Genomic DNA, 15095 nt, shown 5'->3' with positions numbered 1-15095 from the left:
GAACTTTAGTTCTCCATGTAATGGATGTCGGTCATCAGTTGACATGATTTCCAGTTTCTTTAACATTGCCTGCCCTCTGACACGCACACACTTGTCAAATCATCTCCATCAGTCCCAATAACTTTTAACTGCATACTTTGCAATCTGCTGGAGCTTTTTTGAGTTTTGGTTTGTCAGACTATTAAACCAGGCATGAAACTGAAAGTGACCACAGACTGGATCAGACTGCGAGAAAGAGGACAACATGAGGTCCTTGTCTACTTTAAATAGTTTGAGTTTATGGAGGAGAAATAAGCGCTGGTTACACTTAGACAATAATTGATTTGTATTTGTAATTTGGCAAAATAAAATGTGCACGTCATCATTATCATCCACCATAAATACCAAAATAAGCATGATGCCCGTGATAATTTTCTTGAATTTTGTAAACCTGTTTAGTCAACTGATGCTTGCCCTGCAAAGGCCTGGCATACCAGTATGTGTGCTTCTTGCCTTATACCCAGTGCAGTATTTTTATCTTAGTAAGGTATGCGTTACATTGCTCGTTACTTTACAAAGTAATCTGACTAGGTAACGTATTGCTTACAACGTTTTACCATACTGTTCTCAAGATTGTGTGGCTGAGTTTAACACTGTACGTTCAGCTTAATTTATCAATTTCTGAAATATTGACACGGTTAACTTCAGTCAGGAGAATAAATAACGAGATTGCCTGAACATTTGCTCCTGGAGATGTATTCTGTGGACTCTTTTACCAGAGGCTGCTGAAAGTGTGCGCGTGAAGCAAATACATGCGCAGACAACAAAATCCTTAACGGTAACCCCATTATGGATTTAAATGGCCACATTGACAGATTAAATCCTGGAGAGATCTACCTCAGATAATCGGGTTTCACAGAAGCCAATAACCCGATAATCCAATTTCTCTATTTCTCTAAAAGATAACACGGCATTTTAGAAATCAGGTCACGGTGAATAACCGTGTTATTGAAGCGCATGTAAACGCGCCAATTGGTGCTTGACTTTTGAACAGACAATGAGCCTCTTGATTCGACAATCTTTGACTATCCCTAATAACAGATGCACGATTTTGTACTTGGTTGCCTGTGTAATTTTTCAAGTTAGACTTTCATTTTACAAATGATTAGCAGAAGCAAGGTATAATTTCACCGTAGTCTACATGTTACATTCAACGACCAAAGGAAGCCTTTGTTAAAATCTCGTTACACAAGAGTAAATGCGCAACAAATGCATTCCTGCAGTACCCTAAACTAAAGTGTTTCCCATTCTCATCTCTCTATTATAATAAAAAAAATCCTGCGACGAGACGTGACTTTTTGGAAGGAAGTCCTGCGAGACGGAGACTTTTGCCACGAGATTCTTTCAAGTCACGCCCTACTTACAACTTTTTTCAAACAAGACCCACGGTCATCAGGTGCATTCGGCACTTAACCTGGACAGACACCAATCCATTATAGGGCTTCCTTATGAACACACACACACTTTTACAAGGATACAGTTTAGAATCACCCATTCATCTAAATATGGCACCTAGAAACGATGAAGTCAAACGAATTAACGCGAAAAGTGTCAATCGGTTACATGGCAAATTCGTTACATGCATATCAATAGACTCTGCTGAAACAGTTGGTTTAGGTTTATTTGTCATATATAGGTTAACACAGGGTCAACATACAATGAAATGTGTATAACGAGAAAAACAAGTCACTCAGCCTAGATCCAATAAAGCTAAAAAATAATTAAAAATAACAAAAAAATTACAAGTTAAAAATAGACTGGCTATATACAATAAAATGTGTACATTTTAAAAGAAGTTATAGAGCAATAGGAGTTGAATGAGCAGCAAGTACAAATGACACTTATTGCACAGATAATGTTTTATAAAGTACAGATGCATATTCCAGTCAGTATTCAGAGTGTATGCAGGTACAGTTTGTGTGCGAGTAGTGCAATGTAGGTGTAACGTAAGAGTATGTGGGTGTTCAGGTGTTGATGTTGAAGAGTCGAATGGCCTGGTGGTAAAAACTGTTCTTAAGTCTTGTAGTCCGAGCAGCCAGACTCCTGTATCGTCTGCCAGACGGTAACAAGGAGAACAGCTGGTGTGCTGGATGGCTGTGGTCCTTTATGATGCTGCTCGTCTTACGCAAGCACCGATGGAGGTAAATGTCTTCAGTGGCAGGGAGATTCTTGCCCGTGATGTGCTCTGCTGCCTTCACCACTCTCTGTAGTGATTTTCCGGCTGCTGGCAGAGCAGCTCCCATACCAGACGGTAATGCAACCCGTCAGCAGACTTTCGACCACACTCCTGTAAAAGTTTGAGGTGATGTTGGCATTCATGCCAAACTTCCTCGGCCTCCTCAGGAAGTAGAGCCGCTGGTGAGCTTTCTTAACCACAGTGTCTATGTGAAGGGTCCACGAGAGATCCTCGATGATGTTTACTCCGAAGAACTTGAAGCGGCTTAACTCTTTCAACTTCTACGCCGCTGATGTAGATGGCCTGGTGTTCTCCGCCTTGCTGTTTCCGATAGTCCACGATCAGCTCCTTGGTTTTGCTGACATTAAGAAACAAGTTGTTATCCAGGCCCCAATTTCTCAGTGCCAGCACCTCCTCACTGTAGGCCGTCTCATCGTTGTCAGTGATAAGGCCTATGATGGTTGTGTCGTCTGCAAACTTGATGATGGTGTTTGTGCCGTGTTTTGCAACACAGTCGTGGGTGAACAAGGAATACAAGAGGGGGCTAAGCACACAGCCCTGTGGCGCTCCTGTGTTTAAAATGAGTGATGAGGGTGTGTGTTTGCCAACTCTCACCACCTGGGGCCTGTTTGTGAGGAAAGAGAAAATCCATCTGCAGATGGTCGTCAAGCTTCAAGACGAGTTTTGAGGGGATGATGGTGTTGAAAGCCGAGCTGTAATCTATGAACAGCATTCTTACATATGTATTTCCTCTTTCCAGGTGGATGAGGGCAGTGGTGGTGATGGTGCGGAAGATGAAAACATCAACTTACAATATCATGAAGAATATCTACAACCGTTAACACTGTCCGGTCTTCCACTGGCCAAATTACTGTTGAATGAAGGATGCATCGTAATGTTATTGCGTAATTTATGTACGAGTGATGGGCTATGCAATGTATTAACAACTGGTCGAACAATTCGAACGTGTAAAATTTTAAATGGGCAACAAGAAAGGTAATGTAGTACATATTCTGAGAATAACGTTAGACACAAAAGGAGATCTTGATATGCCATTCGTATTAAAACGTTCACAGTTTCCCATTAGAATTGCTTTTGCTATGACAATTAACAAATCACAGGGACAAACATTTGAAAAAGTTGGGTTATTTATTAGAGAGAAAGAAACAAAATTCACTCACGAGCAGTTATATGTTACGTTGTCACGATGAAACTCCAAACACAGAATCAAAATTCAATGCGATCTTGAAGAAAAGTTAATTCCAAATATTGTTTTAACCAACATTTTAAAGTAAAAGTGAAAATAATGCATATGTAACAATTCCCATGAAAATAACAATCTCTTTAAATTGTATATCCGGTTAACCAAAACCGGGGGTTGGTGAGCAAAGCAAGCAGGGGGCAGAGCCCCCTAGTAATGTAAGAAAATAATGTGCCTCATGGCAAGATTACCCAGCAAAGCTGCCTCAGGCAAAGACGCGTATACTCGGATTGGGACCAAGAAGAGTTTACATATCTAATTTTATGTAAATCAGTTGAGCTGTTTGAGTGATGCCCAGACATGAAGTTAAAAATGTCTGTCTTTATTAACATAGATTTGTCAAAGAATTAGTGGAAAAGTGGACCTTAAAAGCTTTATTTAGGATTAGCTTGCAGCATTACGTTTACCCTTCAGGTTTTTATTTTCACAGCCTCTGGCTCCACTTGCATAAAGAAATGATGACAATCTCTTGTTTATAAGCTGGGCACCGTTAATGCCGTGTTTCATAAATTGAATGTCCGAATGCACCAAAGCACGTTAGTGACCCGTGGTGTACGTCTGAGACCGTCGTGTTTGTGATTCTCCAGCTGGGTCGCAACGTGCGGCATGATGAACGTCACATACTGTATGTGTGACTGCAATGACGCTATAAACTGGTCTGGCTAACCCTAATAAAAGCTTCTTGCATTGTATGGCCGCTGCTCTTCTAGTCATCTAGAGCAGCGTTTCCCAAACTCGGTCCTGTGGGGGACCCCCTGTGGCTTCAGGTTTTTGTTCCAAGCAGATTCCTAATCAGTGACAACACCTGACAGCGCTGATCATTTAATTAGCTGCTATTATTTTTCTTTTATTCTCCATTCAGAAAAGCACAGCAGCGTGATTGTTACATTTATAAGACGTTTAGAAATATTTCTGCTTTTGCTCAAGATTTAAATGCTTAACTCTCGTTTGCCGAGTTCATTTCATTTCGCCCTTTCTCTGTGCCGTTTAAGCCTTCGTTGTATCTTAATAATGACAATTAAAAAGGAGCAGAGCAGACACGCTGGCAAACAACACTGAATAATCAAAGGCTGCAAGTACTTTAGTGTCAGACCCGCTAATTAGTAAATAATGGATTAATTAAACAATTTGAACACCTAGAAAAGTAGGATGAAAATATTGTTAAAAAGAAAAAAATACATCATTCCTATATACCTGCTTGGTGCACACACATATCTATACATATATATATATATATATATATATATACACACACACACACACACACACACACACACACACACATACATACATACATACAGTATATATATATATATATATATATATATATATATATTCATAAAATAATATATGTATTATTTTATTATTATATATTATATATATATATTTATATTATATATTATATAATTTTATCAAACTTAGGTTTCTAATTGGGGTGGCACGGTGGCGCAGTGGGTAGAGCTGCTGCCTCTCAGTTAGGAGACCCAGGACCCTGCGTGGAGTTTGCATGTTCTCCCCGTGTCTGCGTGGGTTTCCTCCCACAGTCCAAAGACATGCAGGTTAGGTGCATTTGGTGATCCTAAGTTGTCCCTAATGTGTGCCCTGCAGTGAGCTGGCGCCCTGCCCGGAGTTTGTTTCCTGCCTTGTGCCCTGTGTTGGCTGGGATTGGCTCCAGCAGACCCCCGTGACCCTGTAGTTAGGATATGGCGGGTTGGATGGTAGATGGATGGATGGATGGTTTTCTAATTGCTATATTGTTCCCAAAACACATAACCTGGGAGATATTAAGTGATGTGTTTATTTAGCTCAGGAGTCCAATTAAAAACAGAAGTTGATTGGAATAAAAAAACCTGCAGCCGCAGTGGGTCCCCCAGAACTGAGGTTGGGAAACACTGATAGATAGATAGATAGATAGATAGATAGATAGATAGATAGATAGATAGATAGATAGATAGATAGATAGATAGATAGATAGATACTTTATTAATCCCAAGGGGAAATTCACATAAATATATATAGTGCAGTGCTTCCCAAACTCGGTCCTGGGGACCCCCTGTGGCTGCAGGTTTTTGTTCCAACCAGATTCATAATCAGTGACATTTCATTAGCTGGTATTTTTTTTCTCTTATTTTACATTCAGAAAAGCACAGCAGCATGATGTTTACATTTATAAGACATTTACAAATATTTCTGCTTTTGCTAAAGATTTAAATGCTTAACTCTCATTTGTTGATTTCATTCTATTTTGTCCCCTCTCTGTGCAGTTTTTCCCCCTTCGTTGTATCTTAATAATGACAATTAAAACGAGAAGAGCAGACACCCAGGCAAACACTGAATGATCAAAGGCTGCAAGTACTTCAGTGTCAGACCCACTAATTAGTAAATAATGGATTAATTAAACAATTAGAACACCTAGAAAAGTAGGATGAAAATCAAGATGAAAATATTGTTAAAAAGTAAAAAAAAAAACATTGTTCCCATATAACTGCTTAGTACATTTTAATATTTCTTTTAAACAAACTCAGTTTCCTAATTTCTATACTGTTCACAAAACACAGAATCTGGGAAATAACACATCACTTAATTAGCCCAGGAGTCCAATTAAAAACAGAAGTTGATTGGAACAAAAAAACAAAAAATCTGCAGCCACAGTGTGCCCCCGATTTAGAGCAGGGGGTCCCCAAGTCCTGTCCTGGAAGACCACCGTGGCTACAGGTTTACATTCTAACCCCTTTTTTTTTTTTTTTTTTTTTGAGTACCCTGTTTGTGCTGCTACTTAACTTCTTGTGAATTTATTTTAATTGAATTTTAATTGAATTACCTTTTTTAAGATTTGTTCCCCTGAATGTCTTCATTCCTTTCCTTAAATGGCACCCAAACAGAAATGTAAAGTGAAGTGATGGAGCCAACAGAAGGCCGACTAAGTCAGGCCTCAAACGCAAACCAATTTCACTCCAACCAGCTGCTTAATGAGGTGCCAGTTCTCGTTATTAATTAAACCCGATCTTTAATTCTGTGGCTTGTTGTTGCTCTCGTGGTGCATTAGCAGACATTTCTGAAATTATTGATTTTCTCTTTCTAAGCGCACTGGAGGACCTGAGCAGATCAACATTCCCGAGACCTTCACCTTTCTTTATTTTCAGGTATTGTATGATGGACACCAGTTGTTTTGGCTCATTTTACATCTCATTATTGTTTGGCTGCTAATTAAGGAAAAAGAAACAATTAAGGGGTCTGAGTTTTCAAGAGCAAATCATTTAAAATGAGTTCAAAAGAAGTTAATTAGCAACAAAAACAGGTCACTCATTCAGAAAAGGGTTAGAATGAAAACCTGCAGCCACAGGGGGTCCCCAGGACCGAGTCTGGGAAGCACTGATCTAGAGGAATTAGGCAAAACCTCTCACACCTAAGTTACGTACAGCAGATCCACAGCTGACATGTTCCAAGGCCTAACGTCGATGCCTGAAACCACGGCTAGCAGCGAACCCTGTATATAAACTGTTTTCCATTTACATACTGTAGATGCCACAAGGGCTGGATGAGCATCCACGGCAGAAGAGGGGATGGTTCCTTTCCTGGATGGAAGGCTCCTAACCGGCATATGGGCGTCCTAGCTGGGGAGAAGAAAGGGATCAGACCCAGAAAGAAGGACCAGAAGTGATGGACGGACAGCCCACTGAAAAGGAAAGATGCCACTGAGGATTTCTTTCTCTCCCCTTGCCCCCAGCCCACTAGATGGCAGCAGCCCCAGATATCCGTGCCCAGTTGGAACCTTAGTCTAGCAGGGCAGCCCTGCTGGGGTCACAGGGTGCCATGAGAGGGCGCTGCAGAAAGACAAGCTCCCTGTTATAATGGGCTTCCATGTGACCCAAAAGTGCTTCCATTGGGCAATTGCCCTGGCATCGGAAGTGCTCCCGGGTCTGTAATAAAAGGGACCACACTCCCTTATCCGGGTGAGTCGGAGCTGGGAGGAAGGCAGGCAACACTTGATTGGAGGAGGGCAGTGTGGCGGTGAGAGAATTAAGGAGAGAAAGAGAACACTTGTTTATTGTGCGCTTGTGATACTCGGTGAGGGTGGACTGAATAAACCTTCCGTTATTTTAACCTCTTTGTGTATTCGTGTTTGGGGGTTTAGAGCTCGCTGATGCCCTGGTATCCTTCATAATACATACCTATGATAAAGATTAATTGATAAACTACGCACAATAAGACATTACCAACGTTAAATGATAATTAAATACATTGTACATTATTATACTTGTGCGCTCTCTCTCGACTAAAAGTGATTAATTTTTTAGCTTAACCCTCATGAGATGATGATTCTACACACGTACACTTTAAACACGTTTTTACATGTATATCTTAAAAAACATATCCTAGCCTATTGCAGGTACTCCCCGGCTCCTCCATTCTTGGTTCTTTTCACTCACGGGAAGCACCTCACAGTTTGTCTTAGGCTTTGAAGAACTACCAGCATCACTACATGTACTTTTAGCACTTCGGAGCCATTATTAAGGACAATTCGGGGCTATTTTCACAATAGCACTACGTTAAATCAGTAATGACAGCTCCTTTTTCTGCTGTCACATTTTTTCTTTCCACTCAACTCTCCATTAATATGCTTGGTTACAGCACTCTTTGGACAGCCATCTTTCCTTTATGGCTTCTCCTCCTTGTGGAGTGAGGGTCTCAATGACTGCCTTCTGGACGTCTGTCAGGTCAGCAGTCTGATGGTGTGGCCTACTGAAACAGACTGAGAGACCATTTCAAGGCTCGGGGTCTTCTGGGTTAATTAGCCGAGTGGAGTTGTGACACCAGCAGTCTACAATATGGAACGTTTTCACAATATTCTAAACTTTCTGACATACTGAATTTGGGGTTTTCATAACCTATAAGCCATAATCAGCCAAATGAAAAGAAATAAATGCTTGAAATGGATCATTCTGTGTGTAATGAATTTATACAAATTTCACTTTTTGAATTGAATTACTGAAATAGGATGGCACGGTGGTGCAGTGGGTAGCGCTGCTGCCTTGCAGTTAGGAGACCCCGGGTTCGTTTCCCAGTGGAGTTTGCATGTTCTCTCCGTGTCTGCGTGGGTTTCCTCCCACAATCCAAAGACATGCAGGTTAGGTGCATTGCCGATCCTAAATTGTCCCTAGTGTGTGTGTGCGTGTGTGTGTGTGCCTTGCCCGGGGTTTGTTTCCTGCCTTGTGCCCTGTGTTGGCTCCAGCAGGCCCCCGTAATCCTGTAGTTAGGATATAGCGGGTTAGATAATGGATGGATGGATTACTGACATAAATTAACGTTTCAATGATATTCTAATATATTGAGCTGTACCAGCCAAGCGAACATGTCCTCCAATCAGGGCTCTTGTTTCATTTTTATTTTTCTTATTTGTACCTACGCATTCTGTGTTTAGTGATTTATTTCCACTACCTCCTGTAATGCGGCGCCTTTTATTTAACCCCTCGCTTTTTTTTTTCTTTTTTAAAATGATTTGCACTCCAAGAATGCCGTCTTAGGATAGGGTTAACGAATATGATTACTTGGGGGAACAGTATGATAGGAGTAGTGCTGAGCAGCACCCATTTATCATTGGAGACATGATTAGAAACCAAAAAGTCACGCACATAGGGTAGAGGTGCAAACGTTACTCACTCAGCGACTGGACTGGGAATCAAACCACGGCGGCGCACTCTGTCAGGCCTCTCTCTACCACATAATAAAACGCTAGGGTGTGTGTGTGTGTATCCAGTCCCTTTGAGCAATCTGATTGGTCAGTTTGGTGTTGGTGGCGAGACGAAAGAGGAAGTGCAAATGTGAGACGCATGAGGGGGAGTAACGGCATAGGAGGCCCGCGGAGCGTGTCGCCATTAGAGATGGGAAGTAGAAAACCGGACAGGAAGTGCGAAAGTCGCCTTGGAAATAACGAGAGAGCCGGAGTAGTGGGCTGTACGGGAGCGCACTCGAGAGACGGAGCACCGGTCAAGAGGGGTTCAGGCACATGTGAACATGGAGGAAAGGCACTGAAAGTACACGCAGAGCACGAAATAGCCAATATTTTTTAATGATTCTATTCATGTCTTCAACAGGTGGTGTGGCTAGTTTTACATAATATTGATAATGAGTAGATTTGAGTAAATGAACAGTTAGCACAATCTGATTGTATTACAGACATCTGTCCATACTTGCAAATGAATATTCTAAATATTACATATGATTGTGTATGTATATATATACAGTACTGCTCAAAAGAATTAAAGGAACACTTTTTAATCAGAGTATAGCATAAAGTCAATGAAACTTATGGGATATTAATCTGGTCAGTTAAGTAGCGGAGGGGGTTGTTAATCAGTTTCAGCTGCTGTGGTGTTAATGAAATTAACAACAGATGCACTAGAGGGGCAACAATGAGATGACCCCCAAAACAGGAATGGTTTAACAGGTGGAGGCCACTGACATTTTTCCCTCCTCATCTTTTCTGACTGTTTCTTCACTAGTTTTGCATTTGGCTACAGTCAGTGTCACTACTGGTAGCATGAGGCGATACCTGGACCCTACAGAGCTGGCACAGGTAGTCCAACTTCTCCAGGATGGCACATCAATATGTGTCATTGCCAGAAGGTTTGCTGTGTCTCCCTGCACAGTCTCAAGGGCATGGAGGAGATTCTAGGAGACAAGCAGTTACTCTAGGAGAGCTGAAGAGGGCCATAGAAGGTCCATAACCCATCAGCAGGACCAGTATCTGCTCCTTTGGGCAAGGAGGAACAGGATGAGCACTGCCAGAGCCCTACAAAATGACCTCCAGCAGGCCACTGGTGTGAATGTCTCTGACCAAACAACCAGAAAGACTTCATGAGGGTGACCCAAGGGCCCCATGTCCTCTAATGGGCCCTGAGCTCACTGCCCAGCAGCATGCAGCTCGATTGGCATTCGCCATAGAATACCAGAATTGGCAGATGCACCACTGGTGCCCTGTGCTTTTTACAGATGAGAGCAGGTTCACCCTGAGCACGTGACAGAAGTGAAAGGGTCTGTAGAAGCCATGGAGAACATTATGCTGCCTGTAACATCATTCAGCATGAGCAGTTTGGTGGTGGGTTAATGATTGTCTGGGGAGGCATATCCATGGAGGGTCACACAGACCGCTACAGGCTTGACAAAGGCACCTTGGCTGCCATTAGGTATCAGGATGAAATCCTTGGACCCATTGTCAGACCCTATGCTGGTACAGTGGCTCCTGGTGCACGACAATTCCTGGCCTCATGTGGTGAGAGTATGCAGGCAGTTCCTGGAGGATGAAGGAATTGATACCATTGACTGGCCACCACACTTTCCTGACCTAAATCCAATAGAACACCTCTGGGACATTATGTTTTGGTCCATCCAATGCCACCAGGTTGCACCTCAGACTGTCCAGGAGCTCAGTGATGCCCTGGTCCAGATCTGGGAGGAGATCCCCCACAACACCATCTGTCATCTCATTAGAAGCATGCACCGATGTTGTCAGGCATGTATACAAGAACACAGGGGCCATACAAAGTGCTGCGTACAATTTGGAGTTGCTGCAATTAAATTTTGGCAAAATGGACTAGCCTGCCACAATTTTTTCACTCTGATTTTTGGGGCGTCTTTGAATTCAGGGCTCTGTAGGTTGATCATTTTCATTTCCATCAAACGATGTGGCATCCTTTCGTTCCTAACACATTACCCAGTCTATATCAGTATAGATATCCAGGAGGATTTCTTTTTCCCATTGAGATCTGATGTGTTTTCAAATTGTTCCTTTAATTTTTTTGAGCAGTTTATATACATATTGCATACATATAATATATATATATATTGCATGCTAAGTATATTATTTGTTTTTATTTTTCAACTGTTTCAAGGAGACATGCATGTGTACTGTAAATTTCACTCTACTATGTACACACGACAATGAACTTCACAAACATCCTCTGCCTGTATTTAATTTTCTGATGATGCACACTATTGGCATTATTTTTCCTCTATTTGCTGTGACATGGACGCCACTGGGGTACAGCGATTATCATCCCGAGTTTTAAGTTATTGCTTGCGCTAGTATGCTTTGGGTGAAGACACACGTTAGGCTAACCGATGACCCCAAATGGATGAGTAAGAATAAGTGTCAGCGTTTCTGAACTGTTGTGAACTGCAGGGAATAGTCTTGAGTAAAAGCCTAACCCAAATGAAGTCAAGCAGGCCAAACTACATAAAAGGATGGGGCTTCATTGTTATACAAAAACACCACACAGATGTGACCTTGGATTGGATAAAATAGATACGGGATAACAGTGAACCTACATGAAATTGGAGGAGAAAACAATGGAGTACCCAAAGTAAACCTTCAAAATACACACATGGAAGGTACATGGGGTCTAAGTTGTGAGAGGCAACAATGTTGATCATATTCGTAATCAGCAACCTCAAAAAAGCATTAAACAATACTCCACTGGCCTTTATTACCGTTCCCCATTTAAAAAAAAAATTCTGAAAGAAAGTAACTTTGATCTCGTGTATTCCATTAAAGGTTGAACTCCTTGGGTCTGCTTTATGCGTCATGCACAACTTCAAGCGCTTCTCATTTCTGCAAAGACACTTACAGGTTTACTCTTTGTCATAAAGGTGTAATTTCCTGCACAAAATCTGGTCCTCAAGTGGCCCAAAAATGAGGGTTTTTCGGGTGAAAAAATACAGGGAAACCCACAAAGAGAGACGTCTTGCACGGGTAGACATCTAATGGTTTATGTTATTTGCGGGTTTTCTCCTACGCAGCGGACAAAAATACTGAAACTGATCTCAAAGTATTTCTGACGAAGACAATGCATTTGTTTTCCACCTGCAGAAGAACAATTTGAATAACGGAAATTACGTTACACTATTCCTGGAGGAGGGACTAAATGGCCTAATCCTCTCCTCTTATTGGCCAAGCCACATTTCAGTCTTAAGGCCCGCCCCTATCTACTATCAACACGCTATACCCACTTACACGGCCTACTACGAGAAAAGCCTACACTGTAGAAATATTTTTGTCATTTATATGAGCCACTGATTTCTAGCAAATATTTCAGTTGATAGGTGGTACTACTGATTACAAATATTAAAGATTTATCTACAGTGCATGCTGTTAACAACATACCACTATTAAGTCATACTTGAAATCGCCCGCCCTTTACTTATAATGTAATGACACTACAAACAAATACCCAACGACGAATAATTAAGTATATCAAAATAAAAAAAATCGTGAAAACATCTGAACAGATCTCGAGTTTTTACACGTAAAAAGGTGATCAGCAATTCGTACAGTGAGGTGTCCAAGCCGTCACGCCCCTTACCTGAAATTTGTAAAGAAAGTTATCCGGCCATAATACCAGATTCACCGGACTGATTAGTCCAAGTTTTCCAATCAGAGGAACAATAATTGACCCAGCAAACCAGTATCGAGTGATGAACGGGATGCTCTTAAACCAATCGCCAATATCTGACATCTTCACTGTAAAAGTGTCACTCGTGGATTTTCCTTTGCAGTTTTGTCAGCTTCCAAAGACGAGCACAATCCAAAGTTACCTCTCCAATTGCGAACTCTTCACTTTAACAACTCGTTCTAACCTCCATGAAATGACTGGTACTGTAACGTGAAAGTGAGTTGCCTGACGTGGACGTCCCCGACTTGTTTCCTCTGCATACACGCGAACTTCCTCTCTGCGACTGCTTGTGAGGGGAGGAAAAAAAAAGCGACATTACCTTTAAGAAAAGTCATGCGCGCGACTAATGGGTGCGGTCAAGGAAACGTCAATGCTTATTATTGGCCTCCTGTTCCCGTCTCCCTCTTATCATTGGGTGATCGCTTGTCAATCAACATTCATCTTTCCAACGGTGAAAACACCAAGCTAAGTGTTCACGGTGACGATGCGCTTTTAAAGGATTGGCTTTCGGTTCTAAAAATAGACATAACGACACTTGCAGACTAAATTAAGGTTTAGACGGCAAATTGGGGCTGACGGCAAGCTTGTTTTAGAAGGTATCATGCGTATGCAAGCAGGAACCATACGTTGAATAAATACGTTGATACGTTGAATTAACGAGCAATGTAGGAGAACACGAAGTCTCTTTTTGTATATGGTATATCGTTTGTATTGATTGTATTTCGAGAGATATTTTCCTAAACATTTTGATCAGATTATTGTTCCTGTGAAAAAGCTAATCGATTAATTTTACTCTGTCATTTACGGATTTCCGTTGAGGTTTGCACTCTCATTAGTTGATGTAGTGTTGTGAAATAATTATAGATTTATCCGTGTAGTTTAAAGTTATGAATCAGAGGTGTGTGTATATGCAAGGCGATTTGTACTCTTGTCTCCCCACCAGCAGCACCACACAGTATATATATATATATATATATATATATATATATATATATATATATATATATATATATATATATATAAAACAAAAATAAGTCACTTCTAGATAAATCTTATCAAATAGTGTGTAATGAGTAATGAACAACTGCAATTCTGTCTGACGTTGATGCCACCAGTTTGTAGATGTAGGCGACATCAAATTTCATCCACTTTTCCTGCACTAAATTCTGCATTTCAGCCACTTTGGTTTATTTTGACTTTGGAAATTTATTGTTACAGCATAAATGTTCACATTAAAATACTTAATGGATAAGTATTTGTACAAATCTTTTGTCCTGAAGAAGATTATGATGGCTTTCAAAGGGACTGAATACTTTTTGCACAAAACTATATATATATATATATATATATATATATATAGTTATAAAGGATATATATATATATATATATATATATATATATATATATATATATATATATATATATATATATATATATATATATATATATGTAAATCATTGTTTCTCACAGTCACATGTCTTTTTGCAAACTTCAAGTGGCCCTCCATGTGTCTTCTACTGATGGAAGATTTCTGCCTGGCATCTCAGTCATAAAGCCACAGATTAGTAGAGTGTTCCAGTGGTGCCTGTCCTTCTGGAAGTTTCTCCCATCTCCACATAGGTTCTCTGGAGCTCAGCTGGAGTGACCATTGTGTTCTTGGTCACCACTCTTACCATGGTCTCCCCACCCCAACCCAATTTACTCAGTTTTGTCTGGATGGCAAGTTCTCGATAGTTGTTGGCCCAACTTTTTCCATTTAAAAATTCTGGAGGCAGTTGTGATCTGGGGAACCTTCAGTGTTGAAGGAATTTTTTGTAGCCTTCCCCAGATCTGTGCCTTCACACCATCCTGTCTATAGGCAAGTAAGTCCATTGATATCATGGCTTGGATTTTGCCCAACTTTTTGAGCTTCTGCAGACAGGTGTGTGCCTTCCCTATTCAGTCCAATTAACTGAATTGACCTCAGATGGATTCCAAAAACATCATTGATGACCGATCGAATGGGATGCATTATATCAAATATACAGTACATGTCATAGTACAGGGTATGAATATGTGTATCATTGTGTTAAGTTTTTTTTTTTTTAATAACTTTACCAGACGTTCTAAAATGCTGCTTTCGCTTTGTCATTCTGTGCATTTTGAATGTAGTTAGATAAGAAAAAAT

General features: G+C 40.8%; 1 protein-coding gene across 1 annotated transcript in view; it reads right to left on the bottom strand.

Annotated features, from left to right (window-relative positions):
* Positions 1-13242, bottom strand: part of derl1 (derlin 1) — a 43600-nt gene extending 30358 nt beyond the window's left edge. Inside the window, exon 1 of the mRNA XM_039738998.1 lies at positions 12839-13242. Coding sequence (XP_039594932.1) covers positions 12839-12991 — 153 coding nt within the window. The 5' untranslated portion in view covers positions 12992-13242. The remainder of the gene's footprint in view (positions 1-12838) is intronic.
* Positions 13243-15095: the final 1853 nt, after the last annotated feature.

The sequence above is a fragment of the Polypterus senegalus genome, chromosome 16 (genome assembly GCF_016835505.1).
Source record: "Polypterus senegalus isolate Bchr_013 chromosome 16, ASM1683550v1, whole genome shotgun sequence".
Lineage (NCBI taxonomy): Eukaryota > Metazoa > Chordata > Cladistia > Polypteriformes > Polypteridae > Polypterus > Polypterus senegalus.
Note: the sequence above shows the minus strand (reverse complement) of the source record. Positions and strands in the feature narration are given on the sequence as shown.